The 14,282-nt window shown below is 36.9% G+C and overlaps 2 protein-coding genes across 7 annotated transcripts; both read left to right on the top strand.

Annotated features, from left to right (window-relative positions):
* The first annotated feature begins 43 nt into the window (after window positions 1–43).
* oxsm (3-oxoacyl-ACP synthase, mitochondrial) lies at window positions 44–7,547 on the top strand. 2 transcript variants are annotated; one of them, XM_087295200.2, is made up of 5 exons: window positions 44–115; window positions 1,425–1,646; window positions 2,376–3,161; window positions 5,707–5,919; window positions 6,032–7,547. In XM_087295200.2, exons 3-5 carry the CDS (start codon window positions 2,413–2,415, stop codon window positions 6,432–6,434), a joined length of 1,365 nt encoding a protein of 454 aa, XP_087151326.2. In that variant the 5' UTR covers window positions 44–115; window positions 1,425–1,646; window positions 2,376–2,412; the 3' UTR covers window positions 6,435–7,547. The 2 variants fall into 2 exon arrangements, with proteins under 2 accessions (XP_087151326.2, XP_087151325.2); XM_087295199.2 differs by lacking the exon at window positions 1,425–1,646.
* An 880-nt stretch (window positions 7,548–8,427) lies between these two features.
* On the top strand, window positions 8,428–14,243 carry cfap20 (cilia and flagella associated protein 20). Of its 5 annotated transcripts, none has more exons than XR_015515804.2 (6): window positions 8,428–8,565; window positions 10,107–10,186; window positions 10,875–10,986; window positions 11,600–11,788; window positions 13,121–13,656; window positions 13,983–14,243. XR_015515804.2 is itself a non-coding variant. In XM_087294122.2 (6 exons), the coding sequence occupies exons 1-6, from the start codon at window positions 8,482–8,484 to the stop codon at window positions 14,127–14,129; spliced, it is 582 nt and encodes a 193-aa protein (XP_087150248.1). In that variant the 5' UTR covers window positions 8,428–8,481; the 3' UTR covers window positions 14,130–14,243. The 5 variants fall into 5 exon arrangements, 4 of the variants coding, with proteins under 4 accessions (XP_087150248.1, XP_088507477.1, XP_088507478.1 ...); XM_087294122.2 differs by having other exon boundaries at window positions 13,121–13,231; window positions 14,124–14,243; XM_088651351.1 differs by having other exon boundaries at window positions 13,121–13,296; window positions 13,533–14,243.
* Window positions 14,244–14,282: the final 39 nt, after the last annotated feature.

Genomic DNA, 14,282 nt, shown 5'->3' with positions numbered 1-14,282 from the left:
GTGTAGAGACTTTTATTATTGAAACTACATTAAACCGGAAGTTAGTCTGTCTCTCTCCTGTGTATCTGACTGGTTGGTCTGTTTACTTTAGCCACTGCTGGAGCCATGAATAACAGTACGTATTTTGATGACCGGTAGTAAATGAAGCATGTAGACTTGTTAAGTAGATATAACGTTACGTTAACTATTGAATGGTTATATTCAGCGCACAGTAGCGTTACTAATCAAATTGAGCTTAATAATGTGAAATCATTGAAGGTTATTATTAATTTTCTTTAATGTTTGTTGTAAAATAAAATATTAGAATATTATATATATAATTCAGTATAATGTAAGTTATAGTTTTTTTTAAATATATGTGGGTAGTTGACATTTTCAGTGACAATGTGAGACAACAATGTGTGACATGCTTACAGCATAATATAAATATTAAATTAATTTAATTTAAAAAGCATCTACTCATAACTTATTTATTTATTTAGATTGACGTAAAGTTGGTTTTATATTTACACACTTGTTAAAATTTATTTTTAATTATTTTTCTTGTGACACTGTCTCTATCCCTGTTGAAAAATCCAGCTTAAACCAGCCTAGGCTGGTTGGCTGGTTTTAGCTGGTCGACCAGCCTGGTTTTAGAGGGGTTTTGGCCACTTCCAGGCTGGTTTCCAGCCATTTCCAGCCTGGTCTTAGCTGGTCAGGCTGGGAGATGACCAGCTAAAACCAGCTTGGCCAGCCTAGCCAAGCTGGGAGTCCAGCCAAAACCAGCTATATCCAGCTTAAACCAGGCTGATCAAGCTGGATTTGGCTGGTGATTTTTTAGCCTGACCAGCTAAGACCAGGGTGAAAATGGCCAAAACCCCTCTAAAACCAGGCTGGTCGACCAGCTAAAACCAGCCAACCAGCCTAAGCTGGTTAAAGCGGGATTTTTCAGCAGGGTATTGTTTAGTGTTTCCCATGCTACTTTGAATATTGCCTCTAAATGTAAAAACAGCAATGTGAAGTGAACAATGTTGTACTTTGATAGTCATTGGGTGATAATATTTGCAAATGAGACTTTTCTGAAATTATATTGTTAAGGAGAAAGTCAGATTTGATGTGTTAATATAAAACCAACTTTACCTCAATGGGTATAAGTGTGACCACATAAAATGTCCCCTCAGAAATCTGCAGACTTCCACAAATTTTAAGCACATCACTAAATATATTGATGCAATTGTGTCTCGATATATATTGAATCAGTTTAATTTTTATTTTTCAGTAATATTATTGAACTTTAGTTGTCTATTATATGAGGGTTCTGCTTTAGCTTTGTTTATTAAACAAGAGATTCATTCATTCATTTTCCTTTGGCTGAGTCCTTTTATTTATCAAGGGTCGCCACAGTGGAATGAACTGCCAACTGTTCTAGCATATGTTTTACGCAGCGGATGCCCTTCCAGCAGCAACCCATCTCTGGGAAACATCCACACACACAACGGACAATTTAGCCTACCCAATTCACCTGTACTGCATGTCTTTGGACCGTGGGGGAAACCGGAGCACTGGAGGAAACCCACGCGAAGGCAGGGAGAACATGCAAACTCCACACAGAAACGCCAACTGAGCCGAGGTTCGAAGTAGTGACTCAGCGACCTTCTTGCTGTGAGGCGACAACACTACCTACTGCGCCACTGCCTCGCCCTTTTTCAGTAATATTATTGAATTTTCTGCATTTTAGTTGTCTAATTTATTATATGAGGGTACTGCTTTAGCTTTGTTTATTAAACAAGAGATTCATTCATTTTCCTTTGGCTGAGTCCTTTTATTTATCAGGAGTCGCCACAGTGGAATGAACTGCCAACTGTTCTAGCATATGTTTTACACAGTAGATGCCCTTCCAGCCGCAACCCAGTACTCGCAAACACTCATACACACTCAATCACACACACACACACACACACACACACACACACACACACACACACACACACACACACACACACACACACACATTCATTCATTTTCTTTTCGGCTTAGTCCCTTTATTAATCTGGGGTCACCACAGCGGAATGAACCGCCAACTTATCCTGTGGGGGACACCTCCACACTGAAATGCCAACTGGCCCAGCTGAGGCTCGAACCAGTGACCTGCTTACTTTGAGGTGACAGTGCTACCCACTGAGCCACCGTGCCGCCCCCAAACATGTATGTATCAGGTTTTCTCCAAGACTCCCACAATCATTCTAAATAAATCCACAGATTAAAAAAAAGTCTTAAAAGTCTGCAGATTCTGTCTGGCCCTGGATATAAGCAAGATCAAATTGGGGTTTAAATCGACAAATTATCATGCAACTTTATTAATATGACGCATGAATTTCATCTTCTTGTTCTTGCAGTGAATATCTGATGTAGCCTCAGCATTCGTTCCTCAGGATGTCTCTGAGATGCTTTCAGAGGAGGTATTTTCTATCCCTCTCCTCCATATCTCAATCCAACATCATCAAGATCTGCTCAGCAAGAAAACACTCCAGTCCCAGACGTGTGGTGATCACCGGCATCGGCCTCGTGTGTCCCCTCGGGACAGGAAGTGCTCTTCCATGGCAGCGTCTGATTGGTGGAGAAAGCGGACTGGTTGCTTTAAACGGAGAGGAGTATAAAAGCGTCCCGTGTAAAGTAGCAGCTCGCGTCCCGAGAGGAGGAAAGCCTGGAGATTTCACCCAAGAATCATTCGCATCCAAAGCGGAAATCAACAGCATGTCCCAGGCTACAGTGATGGCTATCGGAGCTGCTAATCTGGCTCTAAATGACTGCGGGTGGTATCCCAGAAGCCCTGAGGAGCAAGAAAGCACCGGGGTTGCAGTCGGGATGGGTATGGTCCCCCTGGAGGAGATTTATAACACCGCCTCCGCCTTTCAGACTCGCGGATACAGCAAAGTCAGCCCGTTTTTTGTGCCGCGCATACTGGTGAACATGGCAGCAGGACACATCAGCATCAAACACAAACTGAAGGGGCCCAATCATGCCGTGTCCACCGCCTGCACCACAGGAGCTCATGCTGTCGGTGATGCTGCACGGTTTATTTCTCACGGTGATGCTGAGGTGATGCTCGCCGGCGGGACGGAGGCCTGTATTGGTCCACTCTCCATCGCTGGGTTTGCTCGTGCTCGGGCTTTAAGCACTAGGCAAGTATAATTAGGGGTGCAACGATACTGATTTAGGTCATGATTTTGGTATGTTCAGTAAAAAAGCACTGTCTATTAGTGTTGTCACCATACTGGAATTTTGGTAATTTAAAAAAACGTAATTTCTGCATAAATAAAACAGTAAATAAATAAATTAATTAATAAACAAATACGCAAATAAACAAATAAATGAGTAAATGAATGCACAAGTTTCTGCATATATATAATAATAAATAAATACATAAATGAATAAATAAATGCATAATTTCATTAATTTCTTCATAAATTTAACAAATAAATAAATAAACAAATACGCAAATGAATAAATGAATAAATAAATGCATAATTTCATTAATTTCTTCATAAATTTAACAAACAAATAAATAAACAAATACGCAAATGAATAAATAAATGCATAATTTCATTAATTTCTTCATAAATTTAACAAATAAATAAATAAACAAATACGCAAATGAATAAATGAGTAAATAAATGCATAAGTTCCAGCATAAATATAATGATAAATAAATAAATAGGCAAATAAATAAGTAAATAAATGCATACATTTCTGCATGAATGCAACAATAAATGAATAAATAAATACGCAAATAAATAAATAAATGAGTAAATAAATGAATAAGTTCCTGCATAAATATAACAATAAATAAATAAATACGCAAATAAATAAATGCATAAATTCATGCATAAATATAACAATAAATAAATAAATAAATACGCAAATAAATAAATGCATAAATTCATGCATAAATGTAACAATAAATAAATAAATGTACAAATAAATAAATGAGTAAATCGATGCATACATTCCTGCATAAATATAACTAGAAATAAATTAATATGCAAATAAATAAATGAGTAAATAAATAAATAATATTTTGCATAAAATTAACAATAAATAAATAAATACGCAAATAAATAAACAACTATTTTTATGTGTTATTTTAAATTGTGTGTGTCAGGTTTTTAGCTCCTACACTATCAAAATCATTCCGCATAAAATCTTTGTTTTATTTTATTATTTTTTTTTTTTTTACAAAATTCTATGCAGAAATAGCAAAAGAAAAAAAGTCTGCAGATTGTGTCTGGCCCTGGGCATATGTTCGTCACCTCATACTCAAATCTTTTGACCAATCAAATGCTTTCTAGTGTCTGACAAGCCCCGCCCGCTTCAAGTTGCTTCAGCTCAACCACTCCTAAAACAAAACACGGGACCTTTGCAAAAATTCTTGCTTAAATATAACAATAAATAAATACATCAATATTTAAATAAGTAAATAAATGCATACATTTCTGCATAAATGAAACAATAAATAAATAGATAAATAAATATGCAAAATAAATAAATGAGTAACTAAATTAATTTCTGCAGAAATATAACAATAAATAAATAAACAAATACGCAAATAAATAAATGAGTAAATAAATGTATACATTTATACATAAATATAACTATAGACAAATAAATACGCAAATAAGCAAATAAATGAGTAAATGAATGCACAAGTTTCTGCATAAATATAATAATTAATAAATACACAAATAAATAAATGAATAAATAAATGCGTAATTTCCTTCATTAATTTATCAATAAATAAATAAACAAATACGCAAATGAATAAATGAGTAAATAAATGCATAAATTCCTGCATAAATATAATGATAAATAAATAAATAGGCAAATAAATAAACAAATGAGTAAATAAATGCATAAATTCCTGCATAAATATAACAATAAATAAATACGCAAATAAATAAATGCATAAATTCATGCATAAATGTAACAATAAATGAAGAAATGCGCAAATAAATAAATGTGCAAATCAATGCATAAATTCCTGCATAAAAATAACTAGAAATAAATAAATATGCAAATAAATAAATGAGTAAATAAATAAATAATATTTAGCATAAAAATAACAATAAATAAATAAATACGCAAATAAATAAACAACTATTTTTATGTGTTATTTTAACATTTTTGTGTGTCAGGTTTTTAGGTTTCTAGGTTTTTAGCTGATCATAATCATTCTGCATCATATCTTTGTTTTATTTTTTGTTTTTTTTTAAACAAAATTCTATGCAGAAATAGCAAAAGAAAAAAAGTCTGCAGATTGTGTCTGGCCCTGGTCATATGTTCGTCACCTCATACTCAAATCTTTTGACCAATCAAATGCTTTCTAGTTTCTGACAAGCCCCGCCCCCTACAAGACGCTTTTCGTTTGATGTGCTTCAGCTCAACCACTCCTAAAACAAAACGCTATTGGCAGTTTTTTTTAAAGAGGAGGAGCTACACTATAACCCACACTCTCTTCATGTTTCAGTTTGGATTACGTCGAATAAACATCGAATAAAAATGCACATTTCAAAGCACTACACTGGACCTTTACTTGCTAAAATGTTAGCGGGAAATTTACGTTTTTAAAACTTAGTTCCGATTAAATTCTAGTAGTATGACAAAACTACTGTCTAATAAAAAAAAATGTGGCACCTCCAGATGTTAATTTGATGAATGCATTGGCTCTAGCTGGAACCATGAGCCCAGGCTGTCCTCGAGACCGTTTCACCCGGACAGAGAAGGGTTTGTGATGGGAGAAGGAGCGGCGGTGCTGGTTCTGGAGGAGTTCAGTCGTGCGCAGCGGAGAGGAGCGCGGGTCTATGCTGAGGTCATGGGTTACGGTCTCTCTGGAGATGCCAGCCACATCACTGCACCCACTGCGGATGGAGACGGCGCATTTCGGTAACCGCTTTAAAAAATTAAAGTTTTATTTGTAGCGTCTAGTTTTCTACGGCCACAACAGTTTCCTCCAGTGTTGATCTTAAATCCTGCTGATCTTCTTCTGTGTTTTCAGGTGTATGTCTGCCGCTCTCCGCAACGCAGGATTAAGCCCTTCAGACGTGTCGTACATCAACGCTCACGCCACTTCCACACCACTAGGAGACGCTGCAGAGAACGCCGCCATCAAGAGGCTGTTTGAGCCCAGTGTGTTTTCTCTGGCTGTGTCGTCCACTAAAGGAGCAACTGGTCATCTGCTGGGGGCGGCAGGCGCGCTGGAGACTGCATTCACCGCCCTCGCCTGCCATCATGCCATTCTGCCGCCGACGCTCAATCTGGACCGCACAGAACCAGAGTTTAACCTCAATTACGTGCCCTGTGCGGCGCAGGAGTGGAGAACCAGCGGACGGAGAATCGCCCTCACAAACTCATTCGGCTTCGGTGGAACTAATGCTTCTCTCTGCCTTGCAAGTGTGTGATTCCATTTACATATTAAAACTCTGCATGAAATAAAAGTTGTGACAGCCCTTTTTATTGTGGGCGGAGCTTGATTTTGTCTACGTGTACTTGATTGGATAATGGTGGCTCCTCCCCCTTTAAAAACAGCCAATAGCATTTTGTTTTTTTATCGCAGCTCTGCCAGTGAGAGGGGTTTAGATCAAGCACATCAAAAGAAAAGCAAACAAGATGAAGGGGGCGGGGCATATCAGACACCAGAGAGCATTTGATTGGTCAGTAGATTTGATAAGAAACTAAAGAATGAAGCGACAAGAAAAAAATCGTTGATCCATTTAGTTGGGAAGTGACAAACTGCAATCTTTGAATGTTTGTATTATAAGTTGCAATGTTTTTTTTTTACTGTGGGCGGGGCTTGATTTTGTCTATGTGGACTTGATTGGATGCTTTGCAATTGTTGGATCACGTGATTGACAGGTTGATTCCGCCCTCATACTAGTAAGCGCCAATCAGAGAAGAGATGTGCTGCATCTTGATGGTTAATGGCTTTCAAATGTGCATTTTTAATATGATGTTTGACGTAATCTCAACTGAAACATGAAGAGAGGACGGGACATAGTTTAGCTCCTCCCCTTTAAAAAACAGCCAATAGCATTTGTTTGTATTACAGCTCTGCCAATGAGAGTGTTTTAGATCAAGCACTTCAAATGAAAAGCAAATGAGAAGAAGGGGGCGTGTTATGTTAGATGCTAGAGAGCATTTGATTGGTCAGTACATTTGATGAGAAACTGAAGTATGAAAAAAATTGTTGATCCATTTAAGCGGGAAGTGACCAACTGCAATCTTTGAATGTTTGTGTTATTAGTATTATATACACTGATACTAACATTTAAAATCTTTATTTTAATTTCATGGGCCCTTTAAAACTTTTTTTCTGCTGTGGGCGGGGCTTGATTTTGTCTGTGTAGTTGATTCGATGGTGGATCTCTTAATTGACAGGTTGATTCCGCCCTCATACTAATAAGCACCAATCAGAGAAGAGATCTGTCTTGGTAATATGAAAATTTCATGGTCATCTTCGTTATATATAGTCAGAAAGGTTATTTTAAATCAAATAAAATGCATTTTAAAGTATATTTAAGTTTGTGGTTGTGTTATAATGAACCTTTTCCATGCAACATTGTATCATTTAATATCATTATTATTATTAGTAGTAGTAGTAGTAATGACTATTTTATATAAAATTATGTTTCTCTGATCTTTTATAATAAATAAATGGTATTTTTAGAGCAATTTGTGCATAAAATAACACAAAAAGGTGCTATGCTTTTAAACTCATTCAATATACAGTATATTATAGCTACAAATTCAATATTTGATTGAATAATTCTAAATTTCAATCACAATAAATGAAAATATTTCTGATTCTGACCTAATTTACATTTCTGGGGTGGAAAAATGTTCTAAATGACAATGTTTTACTGAACTTAATAGAATAAGGACGTTAACATTTTAATTAAACCCGTACCTAATAAATCCGGTCTGAATAAACACTAACGTAAGTAATAAATAGGTGAAATCAATATTTAATCAATGGATATCAGTATCTTATAATTGGAGCATCTAGTATCCAGTGAATAAGTACCAATGTATTTTAAACTTGTTCTAAGGTTAATCCCTAAATAATAAGCACTTAATAGCATAGATATACGACTTTTACATTTTAATAAGACTTGCCATGCTAACGGGGTCACTGTATCTATAGCAACAGACGTGTCAACATTAAAGGGTCCGACGTGACAACCAGCCGACGTCACGTCTCTTAGCAACTCCCAAATAAACTCGGAAAATCCTGCTCGGTGTCGCCGCTGAGGATTCATCACATCAGACGACACATTTAACTCAATATCACGCACTTTAGTCTAACTCACGACGACTGTCTGATGTGTGGATTTGTTTAGCGTTCGTCAGGCGGAACCCGAGATCTGCAGGCGAGCGATCCAGCCGGACGCGTTCAGAGCCGAGTAAACAGTACATGGTGTGATCTGATGTTAAAGCAGACGCAGGATTATGTTCAAAAATACATTCCAGAGCGGATTTCTGTCCATCCTCTACAGTATCGGCAGCAAACCCCTGCAGATATGGGACAAGAAGGTGAGCTGATGATGATGCTTGGCTGACTGAAGCAGCTCAGGTGCTGCTAATAAACAGCGAACCTGCACTAATGACAGATTTGGGTTAACGTTAACTGTATAGTCATTGTTTACCTCAAGTCTAACGTTACAGTATATCTGTGAGTGAAGTCTCAATGGCATTATAACATCACTGCTAAAAGTACTGTGGTATTACCATGGTAACTTAAGGGTTTTTGGACATTTCTGTATGACACTATTATGGTAAGCATGTTAATTGATAAATGTGTATCGTATTATATGAGTGCTATAATCATTCGGTGATCTAATATTAATACCTGAGGCCGTGTAGTGCTTGATATACGTCACTGTTAATGTTACATAATTAAATAATGAATGAATTAATTAATGTTGGCTAATGAAACGTTTATGTGAAGTTTTACTGAGACCATTTTACTGTTTTAATAGTTAAAATTAAATTAATTTATATATTTATATGGAATTTATATATACACGGTTGAAGTCGGAATTATTATCCCCCCTGAATTATTCTGTTTAACGGAGAGCAGATTTTTTTTAACACATTTCTAATCATAATAGTGTTAATAGCTCATCTCTAATAACTGATTTATTTTATCTTTGTCATGATGACAGCACATAATATCAGACTAGATATTCTTCAAGACACTTCTATAAAGGTTAAAGTGACATTTAAAGGCTTCACTAGGGTAATTAGATAAGTTATTGTATAATGATGGTTTGTTCTGTAGACTATCAAAAAATATACCTTAAAAAGGCTAATAATTATGATCTTAAATTGGTTTTTAAAAAATTAAAAACTGCTTTTAATTTAGCCGAAATAAAACAAATAAGACTTTTTCCAGAAGAAAAAATATTATCAGACATACTGTGAAAATTTCTCTGCTCTGTTAATCATCATTTGGGAAATATTTAAAAATTAAAAAATCAAAGGGTACAAGTTAAAAAAGAAATATTTCTATAATCATTTATTTAAAATGCTATAATTCCTATTTGAAATATAGTGCTATGTCCATTTTTTGTGATAAGTGATTTCAAATAATCATATTAAAATAAAATTCAAATAGCATATTACAAAGGAAGTGTTTACTGACTTTTATAAAAAATAAAATGTGTTTTATACTCAGTTAAACATTTATCTAAAAATGAAAACACACTTATTCTGACATACTAATTAGAATATATCAGAACATACACATTCTGACTGAATTAGATATATAAGAATAAAAGTGATCATACTAAATTTGGTTATGTTTAAACGATTGAAATATTTCAGATTATAATGAATGAGGATTTCGGAGCCAAACTGTGATCATTCAGTGTTTAAATCAGATTTTTGCTATTATAAATATTATTGCACAAAATTACATTACTTTAGTGGGAGTCTTCTGATTATGAATTCCAGAAATGTATGGTAAATCACCTTTTGCCTTTGATTCATGCATGGATTATAACATTTTATATAGATTTTAATTTAATTTATTCAAACAAAAATCTATAATTGAGATGCTCATGTTCCTGCAGGTCAGAAACGGACACATAAAGCGCATCACAGACAATGACATCCAGTCTCTGGTGCTGGAGGTGGAGGGAACCAACGTGAGGTGAGTGTGTGTCTGTCTGATCTGAACACATAGATCAAGTATCTTTATGGGGACGTCCCATAGGCATAATACTGTTTCTACTAAACAGACTTTACATTCGCTCTTTTTACCCCTAAACCAAACCCTCACAGGAAACAATCTGCATTTTTACACTTTCAAAATACTTAATTCTGTATGATTTATGCGCCCGTTTCCTCATGCGGACACAAAAATGTCCCCAAACGGTCAAAAATTACTGGTATTGCTATACTTGTGGGACATGTGATCAAAAGCATAGCAACTAACCATAATGAGAACAAGGTATACACACACACACACACACACACACACACACACACACACACACACACACACACACACACAGAGCCTTGCTGGTGCTGACCTGTGTATCTGATCTGAACACACACACACACACACACACACACACACACACACACACACACACACACACACACACACACACACACACACACACACACACACACACACACACAAACACACTGCCTGGCTGATGCTGACCTGTGTATCTGATCTGAACACACAAACACACACACACACACACACACTGCCTGGCTGATGCTGACCTGTGTATCTGATCTGAACACACACACACACACATACTGACCTGTGTGTCTGATCTGAACACACACACACACATACTGACCTGTGTGTCTGATCGTCTTCACAGCACCACATACATCACGTGTCCGGCAGACCCCAAGAAAACCCTCGGCATCAAGCTTCCTTTCCTCGTCATGATCATCAAAAACCTCAAGAAGTATTTCACGTTTGAAGTTCAGGTGGGCAGATGTTTATGTGTGTTTCTCTTGGAGCTTTTCTAGTTTATTTTTGTCAGAACAGAAGTTGCGATGCTCTTTTCTTCACCGTTGTGATGCAAATATAAAAACTGATGTTGGGGCGGGGCTTGATCGTGTTTGGGTGGTCGTATTTTGCCATTGGTGGATTTTATATGATTGACAGGTTGATCCCGCCCTCACACCACTTAACATCAATCAAAGAGTTGACCTGATTTTGGTATAACAGTTTTATAATGCACCTGTACATTTAGAAATGTTGGTTGTTGTTTTTTTTAGTTAAATATATAAAATTAAATTAAGCTTATTTAATTAAAAGCTTAAGGGGGCTATTAATATTGGCCTTAAATGGGTTTAAAAAAACTGCTATTAAGACTTTCTCCAGAAGAAAAAATATTAAAGCAAATACTGTGAAAAATTCCCGAATCTGTTCAACATCATTCGGGAAAAACAAAATTCACCGGAGGGCGAGTAATTTTGGCTTCAGCTTACAGTACATGACAAACTTTTAGGACACGTCCATCGGGTCACAGTAGAAACATTACTGCTCTTCTCAGTGTGATGGATGAGCTGGTGAAGGCTTGTTTTGTGTGCTCAGGTTCTGGATGATAAGAACGTGCGGCGGCGCTTCCGAGCGAGTAACTATCAGAGCACCACGCGTGTGAAGCCCTTCATCTGCACCATGCCCATGAGGCTGGACGACGGCTGGAACCAGATCCAGTTCAACCTGTCCGACTTCACCAGGAGAGCGTACGGCACCAACTACATCGAGACGCTGCGAGTGCAGGTAAACCACACACCACATCCAGCCACAGTCCTGCGTCAGCGAATGAGGAGATTTTGATACTCTGAATTAAATGACATGTTTCAACGTATTTCCCTCATTCATTTAGACGCACTTTGTTCTAGGATGAACTTTCCTGTTATTGCTGCCCTGGCATCAGAATTATAACTTGATTGCTAGTAAATACAAACTTCCCAGGACTCAACTAGCCGTACACGTGTGTGTATGCACACACTACCTGACAAAAGTCTTGTGGTCTATCCAATATTTTAGGAACAGCAAATAATAACTGGACTTCAAGTTGATGATTTGCTATCAGAAGTGTCTTATATGAAAGGTAAAGGCCTCTAGATTACACTTATTTGAGCTCAATAAAATCTGATCATGTCTTGATGTTGACTGATTTGATGAGGACAGTGCGGTCTGACTATGCTCAGACTAAAGTGTCATCACTGAACAGAAATAATGTCCAGTATAGAATATAAAGTCCTGCTGCAGTGGAGACAGAATGAAGATTGTGTCTGACTCCATCATGAGCTTGGAGGACTACATCCATACATTTCTGACATGACTCAAACCACTGTTTAATAAAGTCATCTGGAATGAAGAAGAAAGCCTTCAGCAGGACTCCAAGAGTTCATCAAGACTCTTTGTGTTCATCTTCAACGCCTCCTCCTTCATCTTACCCCAGACATGCTCAATAATGTTCATGTCTGGTGACTGGGCTGGCCAGTCCTAGAGAACCTTGAACTTTTTTGCTTTCAGGACCTTTGATGTGAAGGCTTTGTATAAGCAATATAAATATCATAAATTTTGATTTCAAGTATAGTTTAAATGTGCTTTTTGAGAGTTTTTTTGTTTTTAGATTTGTATTTTAAAAATGCATATTTTTTATTTGTAAATAAATGTAAGTTAAAGAGTTGTATGTGAGCATGTACGTGTGCACAGACCTGTCATGTGGTTGCACGATAGTGAAAATACATAAAAATATGTTGAAAGTTAGCCCTCTTGTGAAATGTTTACATTTAAAAATGAAAAAAAAAGATTGTCTTCAGCACATTTCTAATCATAATAGTTTTAATAACTGATTTATTTTCTTTTTGCCATGATCACAGCACATAAAATTAGAAGTGATATTCTTCAAGACACTAGTGTTCAGATAAAAGTGACATTTAAAGGCTTCACTAGGGTAATTAGGGTAAAGTTAGGGTAATTAGGCAAGTGGTTTGTTCTGGAGCTGAGTTCAGCTGTTACTGCATTATAAACACTGCTATTAAGAACAGAAGTGACTCAGATTATTAACAGTGTCATGATGTTCATCTTGATGTTTGTCAGATTCACGCAAACTGTCGCATCAGGAGGGTTTATTTCTCAGACCGGCTGTACTCTGAGGACGAGCTGCCTGCTGAATTTAAACTCTATTTACCAGTACAGAACAAAGCAAAGGTGAGCATTAACACGCTTTAAAGGAGACCTGTTATGCAGAAATCACTTTAGGTTTAAACACAGTTGTGTGTCAGCAGTGTGTGAAAATATCCAGCTTCTAATAGTAAACATGTATTAATTCCATTGTTTATAATCAGACTTGATTAAACAGTCTGCAGAAACACTTTGATTGACATTCTCCCTTTCTATGATGTCATCAGAGGGGGAAAGCCCCGCCCACTAGTGACCATTTCTTCCTCATTTGCATATGATGTTTTGTCTTATGTCTTGTTTTTGAATCTGCCACTATGCTGACACACAGGCATTTATAGCCCCGCCCTATTTTGAAAAATCTCATTTGAATTTTAAGTGAAAGTCACCAAAACACCACAATTAGGAACAAAGCCTAAAAGGGTCAGTTTCAGAGAGTTAGAAAACATTATTACGCCCCATTCACACAGGGCGTCTGCATCAACACTTCCCATTCACTATGAATGGGTGACGTCAGGCGTTGACGAACTGCATTGTGGATCTGTCGGCGCCGATTCAGAGGCGTTGCTCGGTGCAGAAGTTGGGACTAGCTCAACTTTTCAAGCGCCGACAGAAGCTTCAGCCAATCAGATCGCTGTATGCAAATACACCAGCTAGTCAGTGGCCTATTGCTGACTGAATTTCATTGGCTGACGCTGCTATGACGATCGCGGTAGCCCCAACTTCAGACACGCCTTCAGTCAAGCGTTGACGCTGAAGCCCCGTGTGAATGGGGCGTTAGTGTGGTATTTTGAGCTGAAACTACACACACTAGGGACATCATAGGCTTATATTACATCTTGAAAAAGCCATAGTAGGTCTCCATTAATGTTAATGTTTCCATTATATCACAGTGTATTAACCTTCTATATTCTCTCCACAGCAGTGACGGCAGGGTTTCTCCACGCTTCTCGATCTTTCTGTTGTTTTTTTCAAGTGTTGTTTCGCATCTGTGTGACTGCTTTCCTTCTGATGATTAAATATTTTATATGCACAAAGTGAACTCGGAGGGCTGTCTGATTATTATGAACATCACATTTCA

This window comes from Danio rerio, chromosome 19 (assembly GCF_052040795.2).
Source record: "Danio rerio strain M-AB ecotype USA chromosome 19, GRCz13ab, whole genome shotgun sequence".
Lineage (NCBI taxonomy): Eukaryota > Metazoa > Chordata > Actinopteri > Cypriniformes > Danionidae > Danio > Danio rerio.
The sequence above is the reverse complement of the archived record's forward strand: the minus strand, read 5'-3'. Positions and strand labels throughout refer to the sequence as shown.